Below are 16,639 nucleotides of genomic sequence, written 5' to 3'. Positions count from 1 at the left end.
CGCCAGCCGAGGGACCCCGACCACCCGACCAGGTTGGACCCTGCGGATCGACCTGCCGAGGAGGAGAGCTAACCGGGTACACCTGGCCGGCCGAGGTGGGCTATCGCGATCCAAGGCCGGACTGGCGCGGATTGGACTCCTGGAACGCTCCTGGCTTAGGTAGGAGGAAGAACGAAAGGGAGGATTTCTCGTCTCTTGCAGGGCCTGGAACGTGGAGGGTGCAAGACCCGATCGAAGCTGCCGACCGGTGATTTCGGGCACCTTTGCCCGATCCCATCGATCGGGCGCGAACGAATCTCGGGGGGGCTTTTTTAGGAGCTCCGGGTGCCGGACAGGGTGGAGCCGCGGGGGCGTTCCGGAGTGCAAACTCGCGACCACTTTCGGCGAGCTCGCGCCTAGGTTTAAGTAGTAAAAGTGCCAGTAGAGAGATTATCTAATGATTACATTAAAAACGTCCAGTAAGTCTTAAGGCAAGCATCGAACGGTGACGTCCACACCCTCACCCGACACGCACGCCACCCTACACACACACACACGTACACACACCTCACGGGAGGACGCGACACGTGCAGTCTAGTCACTCTAGTCGATTATACCTTGTATGGATAGTCTATTTAAACTTAACGTGGTACATTCCAGTCTAGTCACGCTCGTTAACAGATTGTACTTATTTAGCTGCCTAATAACGTTTCCAGGCTGTAAAGGTATTAACCTAGAGGGCCCCCGATCGGAGGGCGCGACGGTCGAGAGTTAGAGGCATAATTATATTGTTATACACATATTTTATAGAAGCAATATAAACGGATAAAAAAAAAAGTAATAACGACGACACGTACGGTCAAAGCAATGTTTCGAAACAACGAATTATATTATATATATTATATTATATATATATAAATATTATATATATATATATATACTATACACATAGAGGCGACATCGAAGGAAACCCCGAGAACCATTTAGCCGCGGCCAAACCGGACACTCCTGCCTGACNCGGATAAAATTTAAGGCCCTCGCAATCTCCCCTGGACGCGAGGGATGCACGTATAGATACGTAGCCGTATAGTCTCCTATATATATATATATATATATACTATACACATAGAGGCGACATCGAAGGAAACCCCGAGAACCATTTAGCCGCGGCCAAACCGGACACTCCTGCCTGACCTCGTCGCCGCGTCTTCGGGGGCGATGAAATGGTCGAAGTTAGGCTAATATTCACCCGAGGACGTCTATGATGATAGAATTAATCGAATTAACGCGACCGATCGGGCGGCGGCCATCTTGAATCGGGACGCGGACGCGACGGACGCCGAAAACTCCATCTTTTCTCGCCTGGCGCTCGAGCGAGGTCCTGGCGGTCTTTTATACCCTGTAAATCGACAAATAATCTCATTGCCTGTACAGTAGACGACTCGACGCAGTATTTTCGCAGAGGTTATGACGCGTACTCGCCCGAGACGTGGGTGCAGCTTCGGCGGCCGATACCAAAGATTGGAGAACGATCGATGAGTCCTCATCGACTTCGGTGGGCCATCGTAAGGCGCCGAGGACTTTAATATATCGAGGAAAAGATCCTTTGATTACGAAGAGTATAAAAAAAAAAATATCATCGGTTTAGAACCTTGGATTCGGTTGATATATTTGTAGATTCTGGGAAACCGAAAGTCGACGCCATTGTGGCGACTCTGGGTGGGTTGAAATGTGGTAGGGTATTTTTTATCCGGTTTTATCGATGTTATATTAATACCATGGTCGGATAGGAGTCGATTGCGAGGCCTCGACGACCGTTCTCCAGCGCTACCAATGAGACCATGCCGAAAAAAGATGGCGGAGGCAAGAGTTGGCCGGAAACGCGGCATCGACGAATCGCCGGGTGTTTCCCGATTGGCAGGATGAACATCGAACGTTTTAGCACGATGAGCAATAAATTTAAGCAATATAGTTGTCTCGAGTTCGCTTAGGTACTGCGTTAAGAGTGCTTGTCAGGAGGCTTTTCGAGATTAGTGCACCTCTCGAGCCCCTCACCAATGGCCGCCGACAGGGCGCATCTAGGCGGCTTCGGGATCGGAAAATCTCCCGAAGTACTCGTTACGATTTATCTATTTATTTATTTATTAATTAATTTATTAATTTATTTATTTCCTAGTCTATTTGTTTAGCGATTAAAGTTCGGTTGGATCGATCGGCGGATATTGTGTTCTCCGAAAAGTGGCTGGATTATAAATAACCACGGGCATTCTCGTGGCCGTAGCGGTTCACCTGTTGTTTTCCTTTTATCGATTCCTCCATTGGACGCGTACGCCCCTTGGTTACCCTGATTTCGCCTTAATCGCGATGCAACGACGCGACACAACGATCGCGAGCTTTAGGACGCTTTTATCGGAACGTTGCGTTGTTTCGAGAATTAGTTGGAAAAACCGCGAGAGCTCGGCTCCACCTCACCGCGGTAAGGCTCATTTTCGCGGAGCATAGGCCCGGGAATACGAGCCTTACGCCGCGGAGGGCGGAGCGCGCTGCCAGTGATTCCCTCCTCGGCACGACGTCGGAGCTTTAATCTGGGAAAACGTTTTCCCTTTAAGGTGGGAGCCCTGCGGGAAGGAAGGGTTGGATCCGGGACGAAGGGAAGGAAAAGGGAAAAAATCCGATCCGCCCGGGAAGACCGGGGAAACGGCGAGGGCGAATTTTTTCTGTTTTTTTTCGCCTCCTATACGGGGGTGGAAAACAAGGAAGTTGGGAAAACTCGTTGCTGCCTCGTTCGACAGGAAGGAAAACGCGATCGCTGGCGAGGACGGAGTCCCTAGGGATGGAAGGGTTGGATCGGGAAGATGGAAAAATTCGCCGACGCCTTTTTTTCCGGCGGGAGGGGGCACGCGATCGGAGTTTAAGCTCAATCCATCACACCAGTTTATCATATGAGATTCGATGTTACTAGAGGTGCTCAAACAAGTGTGTACAAAACATAGATGAACAAGGTTAAATTTGATGGTATATTTAGCGATAATGCGGGAACCTAGCGATAATTACGCCGGTGCGGGGAAATCTGATCGATTTTCCCAGGACGTGGATGTAGGTGCACCCGCGTGTCCAATTGCATACGGGGGTGCATTCACGTGCACGGATGTACGGCGACCCTGCGCGGTGCAGTACGAAGTTTATCTTTAAAGGAGAGACAACTCAAGCTTCCATATTCGGGCTCGACTAACTTCGAGAACTTGCTAGCTCGCTAACTTGCTAACTCGCTAACTAGAGGCGACGAGACGAGATCTCTCTCTCTCCGTCTCGGTCCGAGCTGAATTTTCTTCTCCTCTTCCTCGTCTTATCAGCGACTGCGGATAAAATTTAAGGCCCTCGCAATCTCCCCTGGACGCGAGGGATGCACGTATAGATACGTAGCCGTATAGTCTCCTATATATATATATATATATATACTCATATATATATTTTCCGGGGAAAAGTCACCCCATCGCCTCTTCGAAAATTGAATTGTATCGATTCCGAGGTATTTCGTTATCGGCAATCTCTCTTTCTCTCTCTTCGACTTCCTTCCGGGGATAACGAACGTCCGCCCCCGAGGGGGGTAGTTATCGCCACTCGGGGACGCCGGCTGTCAGGCTGGGAGGATAAAGGGAAATTCTTGACAATTCCCGACCGGGACGCCCAGGGAAACGTGTACTTGGCTCGGGACTCTACCGAGTCTCCCGGTCCCGTCTGCGGTCGCTGATCTCAACTAGCCGCCCGACGAGCTCTAATTATCCAGGACTCTTCTTCGCGCCTATGCGCTTCGCTAAAAGCTAAACGCCAATCTCGTTCGACGTGTCCTCAAGAAGCCGATAAGGCGCGACCGCGATAACGCGAGATCGAGCGAAGAAGCTTTTCTCCTCTCCCCCTCGTGGAGTTTCCTTCCCCTCTCGCGTGTCCGTCCGCCGGTTTTCGCGAAATCTGGAAATCTCGGCTCCCCTTGCCGAAGGAGAAAAAAGGTCGAAGGAAGAATCCTTTTCCCTTTGCTCGAATTACCACCCCCGTCCCTCCCTAATAACGGGGCGAGTCCCGGGGAAGGGGAACGCCGGACAAACACGTCGATAACGACCCCTCTTTATCCCCCGTGTTGCATTTCGCCTATCTTCGCGTTTTGCTTCCCTCCTCCCCTCCTTCCCGTCCCTCGGTGGATTTTTTTCCACCGATGCGAGACAATGTCGGCGCGAAAAACACCCCCGCGGCCTTTTCCCGCCCCGCTCGACCGATTGTCTCCGTTTCCGCCCTCCCTAATAATAAGGCGGCCTAAAAAGGAGGGCGAGGGGACGTAGAGGGGGGACTCGATAAGGGCTCCTCTTCGCCTCCCTAGTACCTATCCTCCCCTGCTCCCGACTGTATCTTTTCGCACCGGGAAGCAAAAGGCATCAAAGTATCCCCCTTTCTCTCTTACTCGGCGTTTTATCCGGTTAGAGTCCGTCTGAGAATAAGAGGCGACTCTTCGGCCCCACTTCCGGTCGTCCTAATAACGCGGAGGCGCCAACAAGGGAGGAGGGTATCGAATGAACACCTCGATAAGGAGTCCTCGCCTATATCGCCGCGTTTTGCTGCTCCATTTCCGGGGATTCCTCTCGGGGAGGGAGGAGAGGACGCTTTCCGGGGGTTTCTCTAGCCGACAATGATGGCGCCGCGAAGAAGAAGAAGGCTACGGCCGAAGTGGCTCTAAACTATTTCCTCCCTCCCCGGGCGACGATATGACTAAGGGAACTTGGGAAAAACACCCTGGCAGATGATCTCATCTTTCTCCCCTAGTCGGCGCTCCCTTTCTCCCGGTGGGACCCCAAAGTCCTTCCCGATCAATCTTACCCCTGGTTTCTTCGGCACGCACAAGTGCCCGGGTCCCTTCTTAAGTCTTCGCAAATATTCCCTTCTCCCGTCGTCGTCCACTGCCCTCTATCCTGCATCCGGGTCCAGACTTCGTCCCTTCGCGTCGCGACGCTAGCCGGCGGAGGATGCGCCGGAAGTACGTCCCTTTTCTCCTGTAACTCGAGTCTCGGAAGCCTCTCTGTCAACTCGATCTCGCCCTTCGCGAGAACCTCGGCCGGGCTCGGCTCCGTTTTCCACTTTTCGACCGGAAAACCGGCGAAAAACAGCTTCCTCCTTCGTTTCCCTGACTGCCTCACAGCTATTCTTCACGTCTTTCGCGGTGCCTCTCGCATCGCGGGCCAATTGCGGGTATAACACGGCCGGGAAAGTGCCAGGCGAGAAATTCGCCCGGCCGCCATGTTGCCTCGCGGCCGCGGCGCAAGATGGCGGCCGCGGCCGCGGAGGCTACGGGAACGGCGTGTCCCGCCGACTGCGAATTCGGCGTAGAATTAAATCGTCAGACTGATGCATTTGTCCGAGGGAACACTTTGATTTATCGCCTGCTTGTCCGTAGCGTGTACGAACAAAGTATTTATTAGTATTTATACGAGCCGCCATTAGAGGCTCGGGGAGAAACCGCGACCATTGTTTGTACCGACTGCTACTCGAGGAGTTAGGATAGAAAAGCCGGGAAATAAGGCGGGGAAAATTAGGGACACTTTAGCGACTCCCGCGGTATAAAAAGCACGCTCCGAGGCGTACAAACGGCGCGAGGCACTTTTCCTCGTCTTGGGAGCCGTGTGTTCAGAAGTAGCTCGTAAAAGAAATGAATAAAAACATAGCCAAGTCAAATCGCGCGTGGCTTGGCGATCTCTTTCCGGCTCCGAGCGAGAACGCCGCGCCATCGGCGGCCATCTTGGAGTCTCTTGAAATTCTCGTTTTCCCCTTGATTCGGTACGATAAGAGGGGCGGCGACGATGAAAGAAACAAGGATCTAGTGGGAAACAACTCCGGGAATTTTCTGGGATAGGTCTTTAGGTTCTCGATTTCACTTTCGCGCGGTATTCAACGGAGCCTTACGTCCCTAACCTCTCGGGGGGGTGGGGAAGTAACACCAAAACACCAAAAATAAAAGCAAGTTACTAGAAGATACGCGTCGCCAAAGTCCGGGGGGCACGCGTGTGCCCCAATTGGGGGAAAAGCCGCCTTCTAATCGCGTTTCCCCTCGTCGGGAAATCAATTACGTTACCCCAGGCTTCGAGACGCGACGCGCCTATCAGGCCGCGCATCTGCAGGCGCGCAACTGCAGCTGCGAAAACGCAATTGAATTATTCAAATTGGACCGAAAAAGAAGAAAAAAAAAAGAGAGAGAAAAGGAAAGAAAGGAAAAAAGAGGCAAGGGTGGACGCGTATATCCGTCGCGGCATTTCCGAGATGCGCGGAATTCGGAAGGAGGCTTTTGATACGGAAGCGACGCGTAAGAGGAAAAACTCCAATCAGGGAAGGAAACACTTTGATTGGCCCCTGATAATCCCGCATCGATTACGCGCACATTGACATTCGTTTCGCAGGCTCGTGTACATAACGACGTAAAGGATATTTAAATGATAAAAATGATATATGAATTATATGAACGATATGACATTAAGTAAGGAATAGAGACACGTAGAGGATGCCCTACTATTTACATACTTATAGGCTAAGCGACGCGGTTTAGGTGGCGTTACTACCTTAGGATATATTTCCAGGGAGTAGCGGGAAATAAATAAATATATATATATTAATACGTACATTAATATATATATCTATAGATTTACGTAACGATAACTGGCGAGAGCTGGGCCCCAGTGGGCCAATATTCAATAAATATCGGTGTGACACTTTCAGTTTAATTGTCGAGTCGTTATAGTCGTGTTTTGCTGGATGTCGAGTGTATGGCCGATGGACGAAAAATGGCGATCGTGTACTGTCATAAGTGTATCGTTTCTAGATGGCTATATCCGAGGAGACCATTTCGACATTTCGGTGGAAGGGTCCCCTCGGGGATGGAAATAATTCTCCAGGACATTTTGAGAACGTTCCGTCGACGCGCGTCCACCTTTGGTACTTCCGCCAGAAATTCACTTCCTCCTCGAGTTGGCGTTACATGGTTTCCGCGACACTTCAAATAGAGATATAAAAATACGAAATAACGATGTCGAAGGAGACGAGAAGGTTCCCGGTGTCCTGGAGGTGTTATCGGCTGGTGTTAACGTGATCGAGGGATTAAAGAACAATATGGCTGTCGCTGGAACTTCGCGGTGAAAAATCCCGCAGAGGGTCAGCTGGGAAGCTGCGGAGGGATTGTTTCCGTTTCTTCTCCTTTTTCTTTTTTCATCTCTGTGTACGAAAGCGAGGCACTCCCGCGGCGGGTATTTCAAATCGTCTTCCTATGACACGGGTACAAAGGACCAGAAAATGGCGGCCTCGACACAGAGGACTCAAAATTCTCTCCCATTATCCGTTCTTCGTATTTTTCCCGATCGAAGGAAGAATTTCAGGGCGAACGATTATGGGTGACCGCTGTACAAAAACTGTGTTAGGAGGTACTCCGAGATCGGGGAGGGAAAGAACGTTGGAAAAAACGCCCTGCTCTAGGCCGGATGTTAAGCAGAGGTATAATTACTTAGCGATAATGGCGGCGGGGAATTTATACGCGGGATTACTTGAGCCCATTTACATCGCGGTGTACATTAGAGGAGGCAATGAAACACCGGGGCAGCCCCATTGCAATTAGACAAGGGATCGACCGAGTCGCCGATAAGGGATCGCCCCGAACCACCCCTTCGGTATTTTCGGAGTAAAATCGACGAATTCTCGAAATCCTTAATTAAGGGTTTCCTCTTCACGACCTTCGACTTTGGCACGGTTCCGGCAGCTCGCCGGGGAAACTTTAACGCGGCTACGTGCCCCTCCGTAAATTTCCGTAAATTTCGCCCGGGCGGATAATTCCCTCATTACTATTGAACCTACAAAGCATATTGATCTCCTCCTGCGAGCTGAACAAACGGGAGAAGTGGAGCGTTCGTAATGCGTATAGGTGGTCTGAACTTAAATTTTTTCTTTCCCCGGCCTTATCGGTATCTACATCCCCTCGATTGATCGAGCCCGAGCGAACGGCCAGAAAAGAAAATCCAATTTCGTCTTGCTCCCCAATTACTTTATTCTCGTATGCTTTAAGTATTCCTTTATTGGGTTCTCCCCCTCTATCTCGGAGAAATCGAGTCTCTTCTATTTCTTTCTTCTCATTCTCGGGGGTATAGTTGCGCAGCAGGGGTCGATAGGGAATCTTTTCTCCTCGGAATCGCGGAGGCGACCTGAAACTAGGTATTTTAAAGGTGTTTTAAAGGTATTTTAAAGGGACGGGGAGCAATCGAACGAGGGGAGTTATCGCGCTATCGATTTGTCGAGGGGATGCCATTTGCAGGCAGGTTGATTGATCGAGACCGGAGGCCACCTTGCCTTTTAAGGGCGGGTTCTTACCTTAACGATGGGATCGATAGGTTCGACCCTTATCGACTCCATTGAGAGCTTGCTTAATGATTCCGAGAGTTGGTCGTGACTTCGCGAATATTCGCGCCTCCCCTCCGTCAATGGCCGCCATTATCGACGGCCACTGCACTTTTAGCGGCGCTCGTTTTTTCCCTCCCTCGAGATCTCGGGGGAAATTCGACATGTAAATATCCCTGGCACCCTCTAAAGCTCTACCCTATTTTCGAACGATCCCGAGATAACGGTAACGAGCGCATTTTGACACCCCCGAAATTCAAATTACCCTCCCCCTTTTCCCCCGTTCTTTCGTGTTTCCCGCGAAGTGTTTCGGTATGGGTATTGTTCGTTGCCTTTGGGCGCAATCCTCTGGAGTCAATTTACGGAACTCGCTCGTCGATCAAAGTGGCGAAAGGAGAAACAAAAGAATTGGGGAGGGCGATATGCAAAATGCAAAATGGGTCGGTGGAAAAGTGGATTAAGTGTCGGCGATGTGTGCTGCGCATGCGCTAAAAGTGCCTACACCCGGCTTGTCGCTCCGATTTTATTCCCTCGGCGGGGCGTCGAAAAGCGCTCCGCCATATTGCGGCCGGTGTCAATTAACAAATGACAGTGAAAAAAAAAAAAATGAAAAGAAACGCACGAGCGAGAAGACTAACCGAGGGAGGGTTTTTCAAAACCGTAACCCCACCTCCCGGAGAGCCTCCGATGACAAGTTTTGGCTATATATGTATCGATCTTCAAAAGAAAAGGGACCGCTTCCGGTACCGCGTTTAGTTCCGCGCCAAAATTCGATGTACATTGATCAGGAAATTATTAGGAAATCGTGATAAATTATGCAATTAATCTAGTCAATATTACGGTATCTCTCGGTCGAGGTCAATATTAGGATATCCCGAGTGAAGGGGAAAGTCTTTTTTCGTTAATTCGGAGTCGGAGGCTCTCCAAAATGGCGGACAACGAGCGGCGAGACGACGAAGCAATATTATCCGGTGTTACAAACTCAGCGAGCGCGCCGAGCACGACGACGAGAACGCGAGACGACTATGACGTCGATCATTACGATTATTGCGACGATTCTAATGCCCACCCGTTAGTGGTAGACGAAATCACGTAGTACCCCGGAAATAAAATGGCGGCGACTCGCTAGCCGGGGCCCGAATTCCTCCCCTTGATGCCAGCGACGTTTGACGGATGTGATATAAGAGTTAATCTAAACCTAATGCATAGGAATATTATTGATATATTAAAACGCATTGTGATACCCCCTCGACTGATATTTACAGGATATTGTTCCGATTGGATGTCCCAAGGAAGCCGGGGTATTCAAAAGCAATAACGACGTAGGCGGGGTCCTCCACCCGACGCGAGGCCCCCGATAAAAGAACTAGGAAGATGAATTAAAGATTATTATTCTTATTCTTATTATTACGATTATTGCTACGATTATTAATACGATTACGCGAGTATCGCGGTGCAACGTCTCGGGGTAGGGAGACTACCTTCGGCTATGAACACGGCGAAAGAAAAGAGGCAGCGCGAAACAAAGATGGCGGACGTGGTAATAACGGAGCACGGACGGTTTGCCGTAGATTCGATTAAGACGTATCCAATATTTTATAGCTTTTACTTAAAGGAGGGCAGTAACACGCAGATATAAAGTTAACTATATTTATAGAGATATGTTGACAATGATCGGGAAGAGACGGCGGGGAGGATTAATTATCCAGTGGAGGGGCGTTACACGACGCGTTACGAGATAGCGGAAAAGAAGGCGGAAGAACGAAGGTGAAAGGAAACGCGAAACGAACGAGTACATTCATACACACGTTTACATGCATACATATGCGGCCACGCGCATACATTACTAGAATAACGTAGATCCAGCAGGAACGCAGATAAAGGGATAAAATATATATTATATAAATATATATATATGCATACGATAAAGTACTTTGCATGACTACGTAGGGCTATACTGCCGCCGAAGCAATACGAAGAGCAATATAGTGTTTAACGATTAACGGTGAGACGGGCGCAGCCGGTAAATGCATTTTAACGGTAATTTAACGAGAGAGCGCTAACGAAGGAAATATTAACGAACGTAGGTAATAACGATAATTAAACCCAAAAAAAAGTACACACGGACACACGAACACGGTAACTATGTATCGACATTAACACATTATTCTAATCGTAGTGCTAACTGTACTTAGCATTTACGTAGAGGACACTAATATTGCCTAGGTCGGCGTTGCAATTGGACTTTTCGGGGCCGAAATTTTCGAAGGTGGAGGCGCGAACTAGGGCTGCAAGATGGACGCCGCGCGAGGAAACCGCGTCGTCGACCGAAAAGTCCAATTAAACGGAGTTTTGCCTACGAGGGTAGTGATATAGAGGTTAATGTAGGTCGCTAATGTGTTCCAGCCGGTGCTCGCGACGACGACGACTCGATCGATAGCTCGACGCGCGAGAAATCTCGACGGCGAAACCCGAACGAGTTTCAAGGCCGTCCGGGCGCATCGCCGGCGCGATTTTGGCACGGGGTTCGCCACCTCGAGATTTCGAGTCGCCGTAGGTCGTTCCACGCGGGAATTTAAGGTCTCTCGAAAGGTGACGCGGGAAGGTACGGGGTGAACGAAAAGGTTGAGTTTATTTCCGACATCCGGGAATCGGTAGTTATCGAGAAAAGTGGATTTCAATCGGCCGGCAAGATGGCGGGCGGGTCGTTCGCGAGCGCCGCCTAGAGGGCGTAGTGTTAGCACGGTGTGGAAAACATGAGAAAACCGATAGTGACGCTAGATGATTAAAGTTAAGCTTCTTTCTTGTAAGAGGATCTACTTAACCTATAACAATATTTACATACATTTGTATTATTTGTAAACTAGCGCTAATACAAAACTCCTCGAAGGACGCATGGAAACGAATACGAAAATGCACACCGGGCGAGAGGTCCCTGGTTTAAAAAACACGGAATGCCTCCGCAAGAGCCATGATTTCATTTGTTCAGTCTTGTACATCTATTGTCTGTCCCTTTGTACATCGGGCCTTTTCCTCCAAAACGACCTTACCTTTCCCGACATGCTTCAACATAGCGTTGGATGGTAATGTTACGAACAAAAGGGAAAAAAAAAAGTTAATTGAGCATTGTTATCTATGTAATACAACATAGGATGTTTTGTATTATATTTTCATAATAAATATAGAAACGTAGAAAAAAAAAAAAACAGAAAGAAGAATCGAGAGGAGGGAGACGCCATTCCTGGTACCCCTAAATGCCCGACTAGTCGCTAATAAATGAAAATGATAATCCCGACTTCCATCTTCCTACTTTTTGCATCAGGTGGAGGGAGACTGCCAACTTGGCGTCGCAGTCAAAGTAATTTCTTTTATAATGCAGTTGCAGTCCTGGCACGTATTCCCTCGAGTAGCTTTGTGCTTCGAGCGACGAGTGCCCTAACGATGGATATAGAGCTCTATAGGTACGGTCACGTATCGCCTCTTAAAATATGGAGTAGCATCCAACCACCGGAGGGACATCCTTGTCACTCCTCCTCGCCATTTGTCGTAAACGCGGCTCGAAGTAAAATTCTGATAAAAGTGCTAAATTAAACGGTGCACTCGAAATCGTGGAAATCGAGGTTAGACGTCGTCCCCGCGATTATTGCCAAACGCTGATCAATGCTCCGGTTAATTCACCTGGACAAACATTCGCGGCTCTGACGCAGCCTTCGACGTCTGCTCAAGGCGCCGACCTTGCTGGAATTCAGGCTAGAAAATTTCCAAAGAGGCTAATTACGTTCGTCGTACATTTTTCCCCCCACCACTTTGGGCTTTCGGTTAAAATCGTGAAATCCCTCAAGTCAGCTTGGGCGTCCTTTTTAGTCGCCGGGCCTCTGAGGGTCGGATCGTCCCCGTGAATATTCCAGATTTAATTCCTGGACCCCAGAATTATATACAATTATATACAAAAAAAGAGTCCACGGGAACGCGGTGTCGCAACGGAACGAAGAAATTACGGGGATCAGGCCTCGACACCCGTTCGCTCACGAGACCGCAGGATTGGTCAACTCCACCTTCGAATATCTCGAGAACGATCGATCGCCTCTCGTTTTACAAACGAGATACCTGACTCGATTTTCCCCGGGAAAGGTGAAAAACCCGCCTACTTCCACCGATTCCGCGTATTTATGCTTTAAACAGCGATTTATCCTCACCGCGGGTGATACCACGGCCGAGGTCGTCCAATCAAGAGGACCCCGTTTAAATCAAAAAGGTAACGTTTACGAGATATACATTTTCCTTTTAACGATTCCACCGTGGAAGTAACTGTCATCGTGGAATGATAATCGCCTCGACGATGATAAGGCTGAAATGGTAGTTCTTAAGAGTGCCGTCCGCGTATGGAGTCTCAAACCAAGAGAGTCGCCATTCGAGGAAGGATCGCGACCCACGTCCGGAAAATTTTTTTTTTAAATTCAGAATGTACATCATCGTGGCACTTTTCTTCCTGGCATTCGCCACCGCACACCACGAGCCACCTGTCACCGTAAATACAGCGTATGGAGCCGTGCAAGGGCGCATCTTGACGTCTAAAATCCGCAGCGTTCCCTATGCGGCCTTTACAGGCATCCCCTTCGCTCAGCCTCCAGTTGGGGTGCTTAGGTTCAAGGTGAGGTCCCTTAAATTCGCTTAAACTCGATTCCAAGATTCATTTTCCATTTTTATCGGGACCTCGCAGCCACCGGTTAGAATACAACCCTGGCAGGGGGTATTCAATGCAAGCGTCGAGGGGACACCGTGCATCCAAGTGTCCCCCTTCGACGGTAACACCCTGATAGGGTCCGAAGACTGCCTCTACCTGAACGTCTTCACTCCGCAGGTGAGCTATCGCCATGAATTACCCCTGTATCCAATTTTAATTGGGGGAGGGCTTGCAGCGAGTAACCCACTTTTTCCTCGATCAGACGAAATTCCAGGCCAGGAGGCAAAGTACAAGAAGTGCAAGCACTGCAAGACCGGTCATGGTGTGGATCTACGGGGGTGGCTTCACGTCGGGATACGCGGACCACTCGGTGTTCGGTCCGGATTTCATTATCGAGGAGGACGTCCTGCTGGTGACTTTTAATTATCGTCTCGGTGCTCTAGGTACGATCCCGAGTTAGGAATTGAAATCCGGCCCGAGTTTCCCTCGGTGGCCGGTAATTGAAGTGCGCGGAGAGCCATTACGCTCGCGAGCAATCGCGGCCGCGACGCCGGCCACGGTTAATGGAACGATGGCCCCGGAAGTGCCGCCTTTATTTCGCGCCCCTGACCGTCATACGGATTTCCATGACTAGGAATGGCCGCTCATGGGTACGCCGAGACCAAGGACCTCCACCCCTGGTCGTTGATTTTTTCAATGCTCCATGCTTTCCATTTTTTTTTCTTCGTTTTTTCCCCAGGCTTCATGTCCCTCAATGTCTTCAACGCCACCGGAAATGCCGGCTTGAAGGACCAAAACCTCGCCCTACAGTGGGTGCAGGAGAACATCCGGTTTTTCGGGGGAGACCCGGCCAGGGTGACGATTTTTGGACAGAGCGCAGGGGGCGCCAGCGTCGACACCCACATCCTGTCGGAGAAGTCTCGAGGTACCTTTTTTTTCGCTAATCCTATTTTCTTGGTGCCCTTATTAGGTGGGGAAAAAATAAGGTCCTCGGTGATCCATCAGGTCTCTTTAGCGGAGCCATCACCATGAGCGCCTCCATTCTCAATCCGTGGGCTTTCCATCGGATCGACGAAGCCGTGTCCAAAGCTTTCTCCCTTGCCAGGGAGCTTCGTCTCTATAGACCTTCCATATTCAACTTCAATCGGAGGGTGGAGTTAAGGGAGGAAATACTTCGCAAGCTGATGGACGTCCCTGCGAGGGATATCGTCCTGGCGACCGAGAAATTGAGCTTGGTAAGCCGAGGCTCCATTTTCCAGGTGGATTTCTTCTCAAACAAAGAAATATACATACACGTACAAGTTGTGGATTTTTTTTTATTTTCTTTAACAGTAGATTAATTTTTTATATCGAAGAAACTAGAAAAAACCGAGGAGAGGCGGCTTCGACCCTGAATTTGGAATAACCGCGTTCTTCATTTTTCACAGGCGGATCCTCCGTTTAGGCCAACTATAGAATATCCGGAATTTGCCCGAAAAGAGGATATATTTCTATCAGACTGCCCTCTGAGGATATTTACGTCCGGAAACTTCGCGAAAGTGCCCTTCATGTTGGGATTTACTTCCGATGAGACGGCGTTCTTTGGAGGAGGTACATTTCCCGGATTACTTTAATGGCGCGTACCGGGTAGAGCCGTAATTTGCAGTCTTTAAAAAAGTGGAATCTCGATGCATACAACCGATGCCTTAATCTACTTTTTATCGCGCACCCTCGAAAACAGATGCCCAGCGCGCACCCGGAAATTGCAGGGAAGCAATTGTAATCAGCTGATTTACATGCACGGACAATTATGGCCATTTTCATTATGATTTAAAGGGGCAATTTCCAGTCCGTAAATCGTAGAATTTTAATACGCTCGACTTAGCCTTCTGCCACTTTTCCTAAACGGCGTCGGTAAGCAAACATGCCAAGAAGCTAATTACATAATTAGTATCGCCGTATCAATCTGCAATGGATCACCAGCAGATGAGAAAATCGATATTTCCCGCTTTCTCCGATTCTGTGGTCGGTCCTGGTTAACCAATTATAATCAGCTAATTTGTATGTGCGGTTAATTACAGTAACTTTCATTGTAGCTCAAAGCCGCGATTTACAGTATGCAGATCGTTAAAATTTTAATCCACTTCACTGAGCGTTCTGCTCCGTTTTCCCGGGCTTAACAGTGCACCCTACGAATTGGAATTCTAGTTGGGTAATCATACAGCTAGGTGGATTTATGTAGACGAGTAATTATTATTTCCAGTCGGAAACGTGTTATTCGACATGTTTCGAGCGATACCCAACACGCAGATGGTCCCGATCTTGGACGACATTTTGCCTCCCTTCCTTACAGACATCATTAATCTACCTTCCATGGTAATCAGCGATCTCTCGACAGAAGTGCTACGCCAGCTCGTCAACGTAAGAGATAACTATTAAAGAGTGTACAAGCCTCGAATTACCCCACCTTCAATTTTCGCCATGAGATAATTCCTTCCAATTAATTGGGAAGATTGACAATATCCTCTGACCAAAAATTTCAGGACACTAGCGAAGTTCATTTCATCTCAGGAATCGATCAGAAGGAGAGGCTGTTACACGAATTAAGCCCGGAGCCTGTATTTTACTACCGTTTTACAGTTGACACAGAAGACTCCGCGCACAGAGTGCTCTACAACGTCAGCTTGGATGGTGATTAATTAATAATTATACAAATTATAAAAATCATAATAATTATGCAATATAAACATTAATAATTGTACAATACTAAGATTATATATCTCGTCATTATTATTTATTTTTTTTTTATTTTCCAGGTGCCGCCCATTCCGACGACCTCCCTTACATATTTTACGTCTCGGCGAAAGATTTGTCTCGCAACGCATCCCCTCGAGTTCGATACGTGAGGGACAGAATAGTTTCCATGTGGACTAATTTCGCCAAATTCAGGTGATTAGTTGAAAGACTTTTCCTCTTCACGCTCGACGGCTCGAAACGAGGCAGAAAAAAAAAATACTTGATTAGGTGAAATGCGGAAAACTTTTCTTAATTTTTTTTTGGCTCGCTTTCTTTTTCAGGAATCCCACCCCGAAGGGCGCCGCAATTGAAGTCTCGTGGCCGGAAGTTGGTGATAAGGGAAATCAGTTACAAATCGACGAGCCGCTTCTGGTCACCGACCGAGCGATCAGCAGACGCGTAGAAATGATTATCAGAGCTAATGGGAGAAACAATCAAGTCTGCAGGTCGGCGAGTTCGTTACTCTGAAGTGCAAGATGCAAATGTCCGACCGTCTACGAATATTCCGTCCGTTGTGATATTAATATCCTTTATGAGCAAGTGTACGAGAGAAAAAATGTATCGTAGTAAGGCGTCGCGGTTGGGAGCGTACAGCTGGAATTCCTATTATCAGCTCTGCGCTTCGACCGTGTGATAAAATAAAAAAAAAAATATATATATACGTTAATGTTGCACCTCGTTCAGCTTTCATCGCTCCGACGTCGCGGAAACGTCTGGCGTTACGTGATGGAATGTAAATGCTTTTCGTAATAAAATTCTGACGCTCTAATACTATCACGGCTGATA

The 16,639-nt window shown here is 48.7% G+C and overlaps 1 protein-coding gene across 2 annotated transcripts; it reads left to right on the top strand.

Annotated features, from left to right (window-relative positions):
• The first annotated feature begins 12,571 nt into the window (after positions 1 to 12,571).
• On the top strand, positions 12,572 to 16,554 carry LOC105699048 (juvenile hormone esterase). 2 transcript variants are annotated; one of them, XM_012423748.2, is made up of 11 exons: positions 12,572 to 12,649; positions 12,856 to 13,045; positions 13,115 to 13,255; positions 13,341 to 13,521; positions 13,818 to 14,003; positions 14,084 to 14,313; positions 14,506 to 14,668; positions 15,321 to 15,478; positions 15,601 to 15,748; positions 15,874 to 16,006; positions 16,135 to 16,554. In XM_012423748.2, exons 2-11 carry the CDS (start codon positions 12,857 to 12,859, stop codon positions 16,319 to 16,321), a joined length of 1,716 nt encoding a protein of 571 aa, XP_012279171.1. In that variant the 5' UTR covers positions 12,572 to 12,649; position 12,856; the 3' UTR covers positions 16,322 to 16,554. The 2 variants fall into 2 exon arrangements, with proteins under 2 accessions (XP_012279171.1, XP_012279170.1); XM_012423747.2 differs by lacking the exon at positions 12,572 to 12,649 and having other exon boundaries at positions 12,806 to 13,045.
• Positions 16,555 to 16,639: the final 85 nt, after the last annotated feature.

Source organism: Orussus abietinus, unplaced genomic scaffold, assembly GCF_000612105.2.
Source record: "Orussus abietinus isolate OABI.00-Male unplaced genomic scaffold, Oabi_2.0 scaffold3, whole genome shotgun sequence".
In the NCBI taxonomy this organism is placed as follows: domain Eukaryota; kingdom Metazoa; phylum Arthropoda; class Insecta; order Hymenoptera; family Orussidae; genus Orussus; species Orussus abietinus.
Note: the sequence above shows the minus strand (reverse complement) of the source record. Positions and strands in the feature narration are given on the sequence as shown.